The sequence below is a fragment of the Lissotriton vulgaris genome, chromosome 9 (genome assembly GCF_964263255.1).
Source record: "Lissotriton vulgaris chromosome 9, aLisVul1.2, whole genome shotgun sequence".
NCBI lineage: Eukaryota > Metazoa > Chordata > Amphibia > Caudata > Salamandridae > Lissotriton > Lissotriton vulgaris.
Window position 1 is genome coordinate 233,168,674 of NC_141697.1, and position 15,885 is coordinate 233,184,558.

The 15,885-nt window shown below is 45.5% G+C and overlaps 1 protein-coding gene across 1 annotated transcript in view; it reads left to right on the top strand.

Annotated features, from left to right (window-relative positions):
• The window catches only part of BUB1B (BUB1 mitotic checkpoint serine/threonine kinase B), a 440,231-nt gene that overhangs the window by 95,431 nt on the left and 328,915 nt on the right, over nucleotides 1-15,885 (top strand). Inside the window, exon 9 of the mRNA XM_086937370.1 lies at nucleotides 14,990-15,207. Within this exon, the coding sequence (XP_086793496.1) occupies nucleotides 14,990-15,207 (218 nt within the window). The remainder of the gene's footprint in view (nucleotides 1-14,989; nucleotides 15,208-15,885) is intronic.

The window sequence follows — 15,885 nt, forward strand, 5'->3', positions numbered from 1 at the left end:
CTGTTACGTGGGTATTTCTATCTGTACCCACGGGTTCCATCTTAGATACGGCATCCATTTTGTCTCTTGCCCTCAAGTAGCCAGCGAACGGACGTTGTCCGCTTCGCGACCCTGGGATTCCCAATATACTTGCGGAAGCCACATGTCCTTTGAAACTGTCTTTATGACGAGGGGGATGATACTGTAAGGCAGATGGCCCCGCTCGAGGCTCATCTCGCCGTGCCGGTCTATTGTCTCAGCCGTGCATCTCATTAGGCACGTCCCATTGATGCCTGTAGCCCGTGTTTCCCGAGACCTTCCTTTTTACACCCTTTCCAATTCCCCACTGTCTCCATCTTCCTCCACACCTGTTCTTGTTCCTTCTTCGATCTGTTTTACTGCTGATTGGAATGTACTAATGGTGGGAAGATGGGTTTTTACAGTTGGGAACCGCCAAATGTTTCCGCACTTATGTTCCGGACCTTGTGTGTATCAAAGTGACCAAAACGACCCCTCTGGGGGATGACTATGGGAACCAAGCCATAAACCTTTGTGTACCATGTAACCCTATGGGTAAAATGTGTATAAAAGGAGCGATCCACAGAACCAATTTGAAGCAGTCTCCACAAGTAGCACATGTTGTACTTGCCGTGACTTCTGTGTTCCCTGCAGTAAATAAAGCTCGAATCTTTGACGCCGAAGGAAGTGTCCCGTGTCTCTGTGATTCGTACGCCGGAGCAGGTTACCCACGAAGGTTTCAGGTGTTGTTCCCTGGCACCGCTGGGTCTTAAATAACCCAGTCCTTCAGTTGGCGCCCAACGTGGGGCTGCATCAGTGGTACCGGTCCAAGCCCGACGATCGTGAGGAACTTCGTGTGAAATCTCCGAGGGAAGATGCACTCCGCTTCATCGATCCGGTTGTCGAAATAAGTGGCCCGAAGACTTTTCCCGCGAAGATTCCCGCCTCCTGACGGCTGCGACGGACTGCTGCCCAGACTGTAGACCTGTTTTGGCGCCTGGCGTAGACCTTGGTATAGCGAGACGATTGACGGGCCTTCCTGGTGACGCCATCGATCTTTGAGTTAAGTATTTGTGGGTCGCTCCCAGTGTTCTTGGTTGTGGTTCTTAGTTGTTGCATGGTTCCATTGCATTTGTGGTTCTTGGTACTTTGTTGTGATATTTGACGACTGCAGACGCCAAAAACCGAGGGTTTTCGCTCTTTGCTGAGACTTGGTAAATCCCGTAACCCTTGAAGTTTGTGAAACTCGGCTAGTGTGCAAGATGCCTGGTCGTAATACTTTGTTTAGTTGTTTCAGACGTTGTGGTACGGATTCCCGACTGGAGGACTCGTGTCCGATACCTCCGGTTGGAACTCCCACTTATGAACTGTACAGTAAGCACGGATTGGGCCCGATTTACCTTTAATGATTACTGGATTCGGTATACTAAGAAGGATGGTGTCCTTAGTTGGCCACCTCATGGTAGTTTTGAGACTCCAATCTTAGATAATCTAGAGGCTAAATTATTTGCGAAAAAGTCAAGGCCGGCCATGTTTGATGCCTTTCGATTGTGGCGTAAAGAAGCCCGACAGAAAGAAATCAGACAGACTAAACGAAATCAGAGAGATGGTGTTGCTACCATTGTAAAGAAAGCAGAGCAGTTTCAGCGTGATAAGGAGGATAAGGAAAAGGAAGTGTTCGATAGGCTACAGCGTATGTCCATAGATAAATGCTATCCTGCTTTGCCTACGGAGTCGGATAAGAAGGAAGAACCAGTTGAGGATTCTCTAATGTCTTATCTTTTGAAGTCACCACCTCCATATGTACAGGGTACCGCAGCTCCTGTGGTTCCTCCTGTACTTGTTCCACCACCTATTCCTCAGCCTGTTCCTCAACCTGCACCCGTTCTTCCGACTGTGCCTGCTCCTTTGTCGGTTGCTATCCCTACTGCTCCTCCACTTCCACATACTCCTGCTCCCGCTACTGCTCCTGTTTTGTTAACTCCTGTTGTTGCATCTGTTTCTACCTCTTCCCTTGTCAGTCCTGTGTCCTATACTTCTCCCTCTGTTCGTAGTCGTACTTCTCCTGTTGCGGCTAACTTCTTTCATTCTCTCGGACCTGTTCTTGGGTCCGCTGGTTCAGATGGTCCTCAGAGACGTAGTCAGCTTCCCGGTAATAGGGAACGCGCTTCGCTATATAATATGGCGATGGGTTGGATGACACATCCTCTTAGAAATCCACCACGTATTGTACTCGATACATTCTGTCAATTTAATATACCAACCCAAAGATACGTGTTCGAAGAAATGTGTAAGGTCCTTCGTGATCAGATATCTGCCGATGCACCTGACGAGGTGCTGTCCGCTTTGTCCGATCTACAGCTCCAGTTCTCGAATGGACTGATAGCGGACACCAACGTTCGACGTGCTGTTGAGCGGTTGCTATCTTTTCGTCCCACTCCTATACCTCAAGCCTTGTTTGTTTAGGACGTTGAGAGGCAGTTAGATGCGTCTGGTCAGTTTCCCATGCGGGAAGTTCCGCCAGTATGGATGCCAGGTGATGCCACCCGAGCACCGCCGATTCTGCCGCATTTCCAGAGAGTATGGATTCATCTCCCGTGGAAACGATCAGAAGTGTTGCAGGTGAAGCAATCATTGCCTGACCCTCGCAAAAATCCTACAGGGTACTACAAGGAATTATCGCAGCTCGTAGATGCTACGATAATGAACCTTGCTGATATTGATATGCTGTTCGGCAATGTCGTACCGCAACCAGTATGGGCTAAAATCCGTCAGGAAAATCATCCGAATGAACTAGGTGGTGATTGGGCTGCCATTGTAGCTGCAGATGGTCGACAAACTGGTGGTGCTAAACCCGAGCAGTTGATTGCTGCTCTTCCTCAAAGAATAATTACGCTAATGAAAATTCTTATGCCAGCTATGAGGGTAAATTGGGACAAATTGTCAGCTTGTAAACAGAAGAAGGACGAGAGTGTCTCCGACTTCTTTACGAGATTCGAGGAGGCATTCATCGACCATAGTGGTCAGGATATGGGTACTGAGGGTGGCCAACGGTTGTTTGTGGATAAATTTGTCTCTAACTTATTGCCCGATTTGAGCAATAAACTGAAGAATTCAGAAAGTGCATGGGCCGTTTCTACCTCAGCTCAGATATTGGCCACAGCACAATATTATGAGAATAGAGAGAAAGAAGAGAATGACCGCGCTGATAAAAAGACGAAAGAGCTTAAAACTAAAGTGTTGTTACAGCAAGCGTATCCTCCACGTTCGAATCAGAATGCTTCGCAACCAAACAGATCGCAGTCGCAATCTAATCGACCACAATCTAGAAATGACTCCTCTTCCCAAAGATCCTCTTTAGGGTACAATCAGTGTGCCTATTGTAGACAGGAGGGTCATATAAAATTCAATTGTCCTGTTTTGAACGACCGTAATAGTGGTAATTCATCTAGAGGAGGTCGTGGTGGTTCTCAACAGACATCACGCGGTAGGGGTCGCGGTGTTCAAAATGATCGTTCAGATAACCAATCGAATTCTAATAACTGTTTTGATCAACGTGGATCATCGCAAGGACGATCTGCGCAGTACAATGTAGATGATTATTATGTCGATCAGGGAACTGACGACAGTAATTACTAGGACAGCCATAGACAAGGAGAGGGAGTGGTATCAGTTCCGGTTGATCAGAGAGGGCTTTACGTCGCAGTTGCTACATCGGGCGTCGTTGAGCCTTTTCTGTTGGACACTGGTGCAGCGAAAAGTTCTATTATGCATTCGAAACTCCCTGGCGCACCTTTGTCTGGCTTAACCAATGTCTCCGTTGGATTCTCTGGCGCCCCCGTTAGCAATCCAGTTTCACGCCCTTTGCCTCTTGCAATTGGGCCACGTGAGCTTGAAGCTCCGTTGATTTTGACTACTGGTTGTGGTGAAAATCTCTTGGGTCTGGATTTGCTAAAACGTTTGTATGCAACTCTATATTGTTCTCCTGCGGGTGTAAAACTAACGTTGGGAGAGAAGGTTGTCTCTCCTATGTACTTGTCCCTTGATAAGCTTCCACCGGAATTGAGCTCCCTTCCTGCATCTTTGTGGGCAACAGGTCCCAATGATGTGGGCCTACTTGACATCTCCCCTTATGTTGTTCAGTTGAAATCCAATGTGCGATTGCCACGTATTCCCCAGTATCGTATCTCTCTTGATGGTGAATGAGCACTGTTAGCGATCATCTATGATTTGATCGACAAAGACGTTATTGAAGAGACATGGGGAAACGTGTGCAACAGCCCTGTACTGCCTATTCTAAAACGTACTGATCCTTCGAAACCACCTGTTTATCGTTTTGTCATCGATTTACGGGAGGTAAATAAAATTGTGATTCCTCAGTTCCCTGTTGTGCCTGACATCACGGCGCTACTGACTCTGATTCCAGCATCTGCGTCTTGGTTTTCGGTGATCGATCTGAAGAATGCGTTCTTCAGCATCCCGATCGCAGAGGAGAGCAGAGACCTTTTCGGTTTCTCTCTTGGTGGGCGCAGCTTCCGGTTTAAACGCGCTCCTCAAGGCTACTGTGAGAGTCCATCGATTTACAGTCAAGCCTTGAAGGGTCAACTGGATGCGTTTACGTTGCCGGCTGGTACGGCCTTAATCCAATATGTCGACGACTTATTGGTAGCTGCAGATACTCAGGACATTTGCAAAATTGCTACGGTGTCGTTGCTGCAACATCTCTGTGAGTTAAATCACAAGGTGTCACCTTCTAAACTCCAATATTGTTGTCAAGAAGTAACCTATCTAGGTCACTTATTGTCAAAGGAGGGAAGGCGGTTGACCCCAGAAAGAATTGCAGCAATTGCGCGAATGACTGTGCCAACAACACAAAGAGATGTGCGTGCCTTTCTAGGTATCACGTCATACTGCAGGCAATGGATTCCAAACTTTTCATTGCTAGCGAAACCATTGGTGGCTCTTACGTGCAAGGATGTTTCTACTCCTTTACCAATGTCAGAAGAGTTTTTCTGAACTGCGTGACTCATTGTGTTCGGCTCCTGTGTTAGGTACTCCTGACTACAGTAAGCCATTCACGTTATATGTTCACGAGAGAGAAGGTTGTGCTTTGAGTGTCTTAACGCAACCTTTTGGTGGTAAGCAACGTCCATGTGCATATTTTTCCTCGACCTTGGACCCGGTAGCTAGAGCATTGCCGAGTTGTTTGAGAGCAACAGCGGCAGCTGCGGTGTCCATCCGACAATCAGCAGGATTGGTCATGGATAATATGCTTACGGTGATGGTTCCGCATGCAGTCGACACTCTTTTAAATCGTACGAAAACTCAGCATTTGACAAGTGCGAGGTTGTCCGGATACGAGTTGACGCTTCTGGCAAGTCATATTCAGATAAAACGTTGCAATGTTCTGAACCCGGCAACTTTGTTACCAATCAGCTCAGAGTCAGATAAAATAACAGAACACGATTGTTATTTGAGGACAGAAGAGGAAACAAAAGGTCGAGTGGACCTTAAAAACACCCCATTGGAAGACCCAGATGGAACGCTGTATGTGGATGGTTCATGTTTTAAGTTGCCGAATGGCGATGTGACTACTGCTTATGCTATTGTAACGTTGAATACTGTTGTTGAGACTGCGAGGTTAAATCAGAATTCTGCCCAAGCTGCAGAGCTGATCGCTCTCACTCACTAGAGCGTGTGTGTTAGCAAAAGGGAAACGTGTGAATGTGTTTACCGACAGCCAATATGCTTTTGGCGTCGCCCATAGTTTCGGACGATTGTGGAGAGAAAGAGGTTTTCTGACATCGCATGGTACGAAGATTCAGCATGGCCAGCTTGTGAATGATCTTTTGGATGCACTTACGTTGCCTAAGCAGGTAGCGATTGTTAAATGCAGTGCGCATCGTAAGGTGACGGATGATGTTGGTCGTGGTAATGCGTTTGCGGATGAGATTGCTAAGGAGACTGCCCGGAACCTTAGTACTAGAATGTAAGTGACGAGTTCGGTTAGGTGGCCTGCAGAGTCGAGCATGTGTGAAGACACTATTGAGAGTGTGAAAGAAATTCAGAATGAGGCCACCGAGACTGAAAAGACGAAGTGGAAAGAAAGTATGGGAAAGTTAGATGCAAGTGGTTGTTGGATTGATTTATCGGACCAGAAAAGATGGATGTTGCCTGATGCGTATGTGCTGGCTGTTGTGACAATGGCGCATGGGTTAGCACATATTAGCGCGAAAGGTATTTGTAAGCTGTTGTCTCCTGTGTGGAAGAATGATGGTATCACGAAATGTGCTGAACGCTTGGTTAAGAATTGTATGGTGTGCATGTTGTACAATCCTGGTAAGGGAACCCCAACTCCTCCTGGCAGTTTTGCTCCCCCTTCGTGTCCCTTTGAGGTGATTCAATTAGACTTCATCCATATGGAGAGATGCAATAACTTGAAGTACGTTTTAGTTGTGGTTTGCGCGTTCTCCCGATGGATTGAAGCCTATCCTCTCAAGGACAACACTGCTTTGTCTACTGCGAAAGTCCTACTGAAGGAATACTTTCCTCGGTACGGAATGCCTAGAGTCGTGTGGTCAGATAACGGAAGTGAGTTTGTGGGGAGTGTGATGAAGAGTGTGTGTAAGGGCCTTGGAATTAATCAGAAATTCCACAGCGCCAATCATCCCCAGTCAGCTGGTTTGGTTGAGGGGTATAACGGCACCCTTAAACTAAAGCTAGCAAAGATTCAGGCTACGACTGGTCTCTTGTGGCCTGACGCCTTACCCTTAGCATTACTGTCAACTAGGGCGACTGTACACTCCCGAGTAGGGCTCAGTCCCTATGAAATAGTGTTCGGTCGTCCTGCGAATGTTTGGGGGGTCCCTAGGCCGGGTGTGTTCTGTGATCTTGAGTATCCAATGTTGATCGATTACTTACATGACTTGACTGCTAAACTGAGGTTAATTCACCAACAGGTTTACGAAGCACTGCCGACGCAGACTGAGGGTCCAGGACACCAGCTCCAGCCTGGAGACTGGGTGGTTACCAGGAATTTTTCTCGGAAGAAGAACTTGGAGCCCAGGTTCACCGGACCCTACCAGGTCCTCCTTGCCACGAGAACTGCTGTTCGTCTTGAGGGGCGGAAAAACTGGGTGCACGCCACCCATACGAAGAAAGTCCCTATTCCGTTGCCGGCAGACTCGTGGGTGAGGAGAGGCATTGCATCAACTGAAACCGAAGGGTTGCCGGCGTTTGTTCCTTTCAGCGACGCACAACCTGTTGGAGAATCCTCGGTGCAGCAGAAAGACACTGTTGAACATTTGTCATCAAAAGACTCAAGACCAAAACATTCGACTGATCAGCAGGACGCTGTCTCCTTAACGGATCCTTTGTTTGACGAGCAGACACGTCCTGGGAAAACCCGATACTTTTTGCGATCCCGCACTAAAGACTAATAAAAAGATCCTGTTCTGTCCCTTGACAACTGCATTAGCCCGTTTTCCACGATCAGTCTGAACACCTGTATCATTGTAATTATTCTTGTACATATTGAAAGTTTTTCCTACGTATTTTTGCTTCCACAGCTGAGAGACATTGCATATATATTATAAATAAAGGCCGTAGGGCCGCGCGCGTACTTCTTTCTGGTTAGTAGGTCTTGACGCTAGGTTAAAGACTGTCGGTTCCTGGGAACTCCTGGGAATTGACTACTGCTACACAGAACGAAGTGCGTCAAGAAACGTTGCGGACGGTCATAGGGGATGGCGTTTTCAAAGCTGATGGATGTAGAAAGAGCACAGGCACAAAGATTTGAGCTGCAGCGACTTAGTCGTACGAAATGTTTTATGTTTCAGATATTTGTATTGTTTTTGATTGTTTCTGCATTTTTGGCGGGTGGGGTGTACTATATGATGTCGTACTTCTTACCTTCTGCCATACCTACACCTATTCCTACTACTGTCTCCAAATTCACCTCTACTTCGTCTCCTCATTCCTTCCATATCTTACCCGAACACGAGCAGGCTAGACGTGCAGAATTCCGCAACAATTCCTTTATTCAGCTTCTTCATCAGCACCAGTTAGTGGTTAACACTACCAATTGTTGGGTGTGTGGGTTAATGCCACATACCACAGATAAGGGAATTCCATATTTGGTTTTACCGTATAGTTCCCAGGGTTCTGCTCGGGCATTCCAAACAATGTTCCGAAGCGCACTAGGTTTCCACCCCATTCGAGAACCACGTTCTCCCTACTCTGGCCCTGGCTCGTATCAAAAGCCTTTGTCTATAGCAATAGAGGATTTAGATAGCGATATCTATGATCCCTCGCTTATTCCCGAGGAAGAAGTACAAGCCTATAGGGTCCTAAGTAGGGGCGAGTATAGTGTGTTCACTAGTGAAAAACAGCTTAAAAGCTCGCCTCCGATATGGGTCGTACTCCACATTGGTAATTTTTGTCTCATAGGTCGTGGCCGAAGATCGAAAGCCCGACTTGGAGAGAGTGCTTGCACTGAAAATTACATATTGCCGATGGTCTCGTCCCCTGTGTTTCTGGCTGCCAAGGGTACATACTTTATCTGCCATGATCGTGCGTATGCATGGTTGCCCTTCGACTTTGTGGGCTCATGTTTTATCGCAAATTTGTTGCCTCCGACGTTTACTGTAGATGCAGATTATCACAAGACTAGAGTTGTGAGGGGCGTAATTAGCGAAGAGGACACTGCCGGTCAAGAGGCAGGAGACTTTTTCAAGGGTTTCCTCCCGTTTTGGGGGCCTATGGTTAATAGTAGGAACCTGAGACAGTTGACTCGAGTGGTGGAATCAACAGCTAATATCACTGCCAGTGCCCTTGGTAATATCACCACAGAACTTCAGGCGGATAGACTTATGACGTTACAAAACCGTATGGTTTTAGACGTGATCTTAGCAGATCGAGGTGGGGTATGCAAGGTGATCCATTCGAGCTGCTGTATTTTCATTCCTGATAATGCTCCGACTGTTTATCAAGCCATCTCAAAGTTGCATAAAATCTCTGAGTCCATACACGTGGACGTAGGGGATTGGACGCTGCTTGGGTGGTTTTGGGGCCTGATGTCGACTTGGGGTTGGAAGATTCTGATGATTATCGGAATTGTTGTGGCGTTCCTGTTCACGTGCTGCCTTTGCGTGCAGTGTGGTCCTGCCTTATGTGGCCTCTGTGCTACGACGTGTATAAGACAGCCGCCTGTTACCAAAGCAGCTCGATTGGGCAGAGCTATGTTACAGCAACATCTAGATGGTCTGATGAATATAGAGTATGATTCCGACTAGTGCTTGCCTACATGAGGGCAAAAGGAGCGTCTGAGGTTCTGTGACAATTGTCAGTGATGTTTTCGACTCGCACGAATATGGTCGAGTCTGGTATCTATGAACCGCAAATGACAAGTTTAGTGGGTGTACGCAGTTTCGCTGTGCTAACCTAAACCGTTCGTCTGTTACGTGGGTATTTCTATCTGTACCCACGGGTTCCATCTTAGATACGGCATCCATTTTGTCTCTTGCCCTCAAGTAGCCAGCGAACGGACGTTGTCCGCTTCGCGACCCTGGGATTCCCAATATACTTGCGGAAGCCACATGTCCTTTGAAACTGTCTTTATGACGAGGGGGATGATACTGTAAGGCAGATGGCCCCGCTCGAGGCTCATCTCGCCGTGCCGGTCTATTGTCTCAGCCGTGCATCTCATTAGGCACGTCCCTTTGATGCCTGTAGTCCGTGTTTCCCGAGACCTTCCTTTTTACACCCTTTCCAATTCCCCACTGTCTCCATCTTCCTCCACACCTGTTCTTGTTCCTTCTTTGATCTGTTTTACTGCTGATTGGAATGTACTAATGGTGGGAAGATGGGTTTTTACAGTTGGGAACCGCCAAATGTTTCCGCACTTATGTTCCGGACCTTGTGTGTATCAAAGTGACCAAAATGACCCCTCTGGGGGATGACTATGGGAACCAAGCCATAAACCTTTGTGTACCATGTAACCCTATGGGTAAAATGTGTATAAAAGGAGCGATCCACAGAACCAATTTGAAGCAGTCTCCACAAGTAGCACATGTTGTACTTGCCGTGACTTCTGTGTTCCCTGCAGTAAATAAAGCTAGAATCTTTGACGCCGAAGGAAGTGTCCCGTGTCTCTGTGATTCGTACGCTGGAGCAGGTTACCCACGAAGGTTTCAGGTGTTGTTCCCTGGCACCGCTGGGTCTTAAATAACCCAGTCCTTCAGTCCTTAGAACTCATCCAAGTTTTCTACCTAAAGTGATCTCGCATTTTCATATTAACCAGACTATTACTCTATTGACCTTTTTACCTAATCCTCCAACTCCTCCAGAAAGGGCCTTGCAATCGCCAGACCTTACGAGGCTTCTGAAGTTCTACCTAGACAAGACCAAGGGGTTAAGGAAATCAGACCACCTGTTTGTAAACTATGGTTCCATTAATACTGAGTGTGCAACTTCCAAACAATCCATTTCTAGATGGATTGTCTCGTGCATTACATTCTTACCAGTTTTCCAATAACATTCTCCCTGGCAAACCACTGAAAAGGCCTCTACCACGGCTCTTCTTAAAAATGTTCCTATTGCAGAGATTTGTGAAGCTGCCACATGGTGATCAGTGCATACATTTGCCTGCCATTACGGTTTAGATTCTGACATTCAGGCGGATGCTCAGTTTGGGCAAGCCTCTTTAAGGAATCTGTTTAAATGATTTATACTTGAATTCTTTGCTGTGCTGTACCTATACTGATATTCATTTGTGGGATAGTAACTATTGATGAGTCTCCCCTGGAAGAGAAGGATAAGTTAGTTAATCCTGTAATCCTAGTTCTCATTCAGGGCTGTCACCTGTAGTGCATGATGGGAGCAGGGAGCTCCTGGAGGTCTTAAAGGCACAGTGCCAGTTTATTACTGTTGTGGTCTCTCTATGCAGTCTATGGGCTCATTGCGTGCTATTACTTGCCTTTTTCTTTTAAAATAAAAGACTGTGTTGGAACACTAGAAGAGTGCATGTTCTTTGTTTCTGAAATGTTATATAAGGTTATTTTATTTTAAATGAAAAATCCAATGCAATTTTGGCATCTTAGCATGTTTAAATGGTTAGGCTGTATGTTTATTTATATATATATATATATATATACATGTTTATATGTAAGTTTGAAGGTACTGGGTGAATGTTTACTTGGCTGAACACATATTTATATGTATTTTTGTATATGCTCCGGGTCCCCGTACGTGGGCGGGACTGATCAGTGCTCATGACTTTGATCAGTATACCACTGGAAGAGAACTAGGATTACAGGTAAGTAGCTTATCCTTTTTCATCTTTACGTGTCTTTTTCATGTGGCACACCCCTCTGTGTTTATCCATTCAGCCATATCCCTTAGCCAGTCTTTGGTTTTCAGTTGTCTTTGGGACAACCATCCTATTACAATCCTAAACTTTGCTAACGTCAGCCCCAGAACTAGGAATTTTCTGATCAATTTTTTTTTCTTTCTAAATGGATGTCCCAGCAGGCACTGGACAAACTCCCTGAGGATTCCCCATCCCTTGACCGCATTAAGACTGAGTAGCACAGATTGCCAGAAGCTATCTCCATTCGGACATCTCCATACTATATGCAGAAAATAGTCCACCCCCCCACACCTAGGACAATCTGCTGACCACTCCTGGTTCATGGCGTGTAACCTGCGGGGAGCAAGATATGCCTGATGAATCACATTATGTTGTAGCAGTTTGAACCGCACATTGGTGGCTTTTACCCACTTTGTGGATTGCCTCCCAAGCCCTTGCCAAGAAGGATGTCCTGATATGTACCTCCCAGTTACGTTGCACCAATAGTGTATCTGTGGGAGCGTCCTCCCTCAAGGCCCTATATATGTGAAAATAGTTTCTTACCCCCAGCCATGTCTAACATGACTTCCAGCGTCCAGGAGGTCTGCGCTGCTGTTCCTCAGGTAACATCGGCAAACCTCCCACGCTGTTGATGATTTTTTCGGGAATTGAGGGAATTGTTCCTTCCCTGGCTTCTGCCAGAGTAATAAACTGATTGTTTGGGTATAAATAGCCCAAAGTATTGCAGCCACCCTCGTGCCGTTTGCATAGGGACATGGACTGTTCAGTATTCTTGCATGGACACAATGCTCAGGTACTGATATCCGGCACATACGGAGCCCTCTTCAGTACAGCATTAACCACTCGTTCCGATGCCCCACTGACCATAAGCACAACATAGGGCAAAATAGCTGGGGCCTCCAATCCCATCATCAGAAATTCAGGCAGAGGATACCCACCGCAAGTACCAGGCAACAGTCTGCATTCCCAGTAGTCCTGTTTATTCAGCCAGTGAACAACGTGTTGGAGCTGCGCGGCCAGGTAATAATACTCTAAGCATGGCGATTCCAGTCCATCCCCCCCCACCAGGTATGTTTCAATGTCGTCAGACTGACTCTTGATTTCCTCCTGGTGTCCCACAGTAGTTCCTCTTACTGTTTATCTAGATCTATAAAGATCCTTCTATGTATCGCGATCAGGGTTCCATGGAAGATGTATAAGCACCTGGGAAGTATTACCTTCTTTACTAGGACAATCTTAGCCATCAGTGAGAGCCGAATGTTGTTCCAAATTTTTTTTGCGCGTTTCGGGCCATCCATTACCCTTCCTACATTTGCCTCCTTATTTATTGTTTCCTCCATGAAGGGATGCAGAGCGTGAATTTCTACTAGTAGTAAGTCTAATGAAACCAGAGGAGGTGGTTTTCCAGGAGAAGGCAGGTCTTATTTTTTTAGATGTTTCATGGAGGCTTTCCCAGAGGCCTTCGACCCGGAAATTGTATCTGATAAAGGCACCATTTTTAGAAGAGGCTACTAAAGAAGCCTCCATGACTGCATATTTTGTGAAGATTGTGGAGTTTTCGACAAATTTAGCTTTAAGGGCAAGGCGCAGGAGATCGCCTTCCTCAGTCTCCCCCATATGATTGCAAAATTACAAGATTTTCTAAAGTGCTGTTAAAGTATATTAGAAAATATGGTGCTTTTTTAAACAAAAAACAAATAATGCCACTCTGGAAAGCATACCTTAGCCGTTGTGGTATGCTGCATATGGACAGAAACTCCTCGACATACCGTTTCCCCAGCATTGAACTGCAGTAAATGGAAGCGGCCAAAATCTAAAATGGCTGGTACAGGGAAACAATTGTCAGGTATCCGCGCTCCCCAACCTTGGCGCTTAACCTCTGGATACCTGACAATTGGTAAATCCAGCACCCACGCGCCACAATCTTGTATAACCCCGGTTTTTAAATTTAGCCCCTGTAACCGCTGTTTTAACCATGACACGAACTCTCCTGTGTCCTTGCGCCCCACCACGGTTCCCATAGCTAAACTGGCATTCCTTCTCTATCATTCACCCTCGTTTTTAAAGCACCGCGCCGTCAAAATGTTTTTATACCACTGCACGGTATGCCACCCATTCTTTCACTCAAAATGCGCCGTTCCTAATTTGAGTGGTCACTTGTGTATTACTGTAAATTCGTCGTTCCTTTAAACTTCTTCACTAGCAATGCCTTTATCACCGGCATCACCTGCTCGTAGTTTGAACTGTTCTAGACTCACTGCGCCTTGATTTCAATTTATCATCGTAGGTTTCACTGCCACCACTATGGGGCCTTACTGTACCTTGACGGATCGGTATTGTTACCATCACCTTTATGCATCTATGTCACGGTTGGTCTAGTAAATTACATGTCCTAGCATTTTAAAAACTCACTTTCTCCCCTTTATTCTCTTTTTTTCCCCCTGCATTCTCTCCACTTGTTAATTGTGTACAGTTCTAAAAGGCAAATGTCATTATGCTTTCAAGACAAACATGTACTATATTCCTGTCCTGAAGATGATGCCCTGTATTTGAAGTTAGTCATCGAAACGTCGTCCACAAATTAGCACCATATGTACTAGAAATGTCCAATAATGACTTGTGCAATGGTGTTTAAAAACATAATTAAGTCTGTCCACTGAGTAGAAGTATACAGACCGCCTTGTTCGTTTTTGCCTGAATTTCTCCTTGTTTTGTCTTGTTCACTGTGGGTCACGGGTCGTGCCCACTTGTCATTTATGGAAAATCCTTGTGCTATTGTTTATGTTCACTAAATAAAATCCTGTCCGGCTGGACAAAGGACATACTTACTATTTAGTGTATGTCTATCATTACTTCGATCCTTCAAATACTAGGGTCCACTGTTCTCTATAATAAACCATCTAAAATGGCGACCTCTTCTGAGTGGAATAGAAAAGCACGCTCGGGAAAATGCTTCAGGAGAGCAGTTGCGGAGATGCCGGTCCACACTGATGAATGCGTGCCGCTCCTCGCATCTTCACAAAGTGATGCCGGCTCGTCAGGAGGATTATATGCGGTAGCAACTGGTTGTAGTCCGCGCTCTCCCAGCGAGAGCTCCGACTGCGCCATCTCCCTTGGGCAGCAAGCCAAGCCCCCCCCAGCTTCAAACTTTGACAAATTTGCCAAACTCTCTCCATACTAAAGAGGCCAAATGTTTCAAATCACATTCTTTTTAAACTCGAGGGTGTTTTGGGGGGGGGGGGGATTGGAAGGTGCTGTAGCATTACCAGGGAAAACCTTTTTTAACTTTCACTATTCTCCTTTTTCCACTCCTCTTTTCTTCCTTCTTATCCCCCTCATTTTTCCTCTCTCCTCCCGCTATCCTATGCCACCTTAATTGATTTTTACTGTGTATTCCTTTCTATCTACGCTCTCCCAGTTTGTCATTTGTAATGTTCACCTGTGTTTCTGTTCCCAATCTTACCACAAATGCAACCCAGAAGAAATCAAGGATTGTTAATTTTCTGATTTACCAGGGCATGTGTGAGTTATACGTCTAAGAAATGTACAATAACTGTTTCTGATTTACCCATGCTAGATAGACATTTCTTTTTTTATGTAACAAGCGTATTTTGTTTCTCTCAGGACACCGTGTAAAATTAACCCTAGTTTAACTTGCGTCTTGAGTGCTCGGAAAGCCACAAAGGAGGAGGATCCGCTGCAGAGGGTGCAGAGTTGCTCGCAGAACAAAGAGGAGCAGGCGATGTACTGTAAATCCAAAGTCAATGCTGGCTTGGAAGAGTTTTCCTTTGAGGAGATCAGGGCTGAATCCTATTTAAAGAAAATGCAGAAGAAGAGGGAAGGTATGTGTTCAAATTGAAAAAGTCTTTGAAAAGTTGTAGGGAAAAGTAATGTTTGCCTTTTGTGATGTAAACGAAAAAAAATCTTAAACCCGGTTAGAACTATAGCACCAAAAATACCACTGGCTACAACAGTGAATACATTTGGTTATATCTACTGTTGCGTGTAAGTCTCCACTTGGGAATGTTTAAACCTGCTGCCAGGTACTAGTGACTGTCTTGCTAGAGTTTTCCATACCATATTCCATGCAAAAATATTTGACACTTGTATAATTACAATATAATTTTCAACAGTAGGGGAATGATTAATTTATTACAATAGACGAAATGCACTGAAATCTACCTGTCTGGGAAGAAATGCACTAACTACCTCTAGTCCCTAAATCAGGTTGATGGGTCGGCCCATACACATTACTGGTTTATTTTATTGAAACTGCAAAGTGAAATGAAATAAATTAGTTGCAATAATGATAAAGTAAAAATTAGAGGGCTGAGGTAGTCCTGGGTATGGCACTGGTGTATTTTAGAAATGTTTCAAAAGTTTAGGTTTCACTTGTTTAACACCACTACTTAGCTGACTTAAAACTCATACTATCATTACACTACTGTGAAGGAGCCAGATCAGGTGAATTTAAGTGTTAACCACGGATTGTACACAATTGCAATAGTTGCTCTAACCTA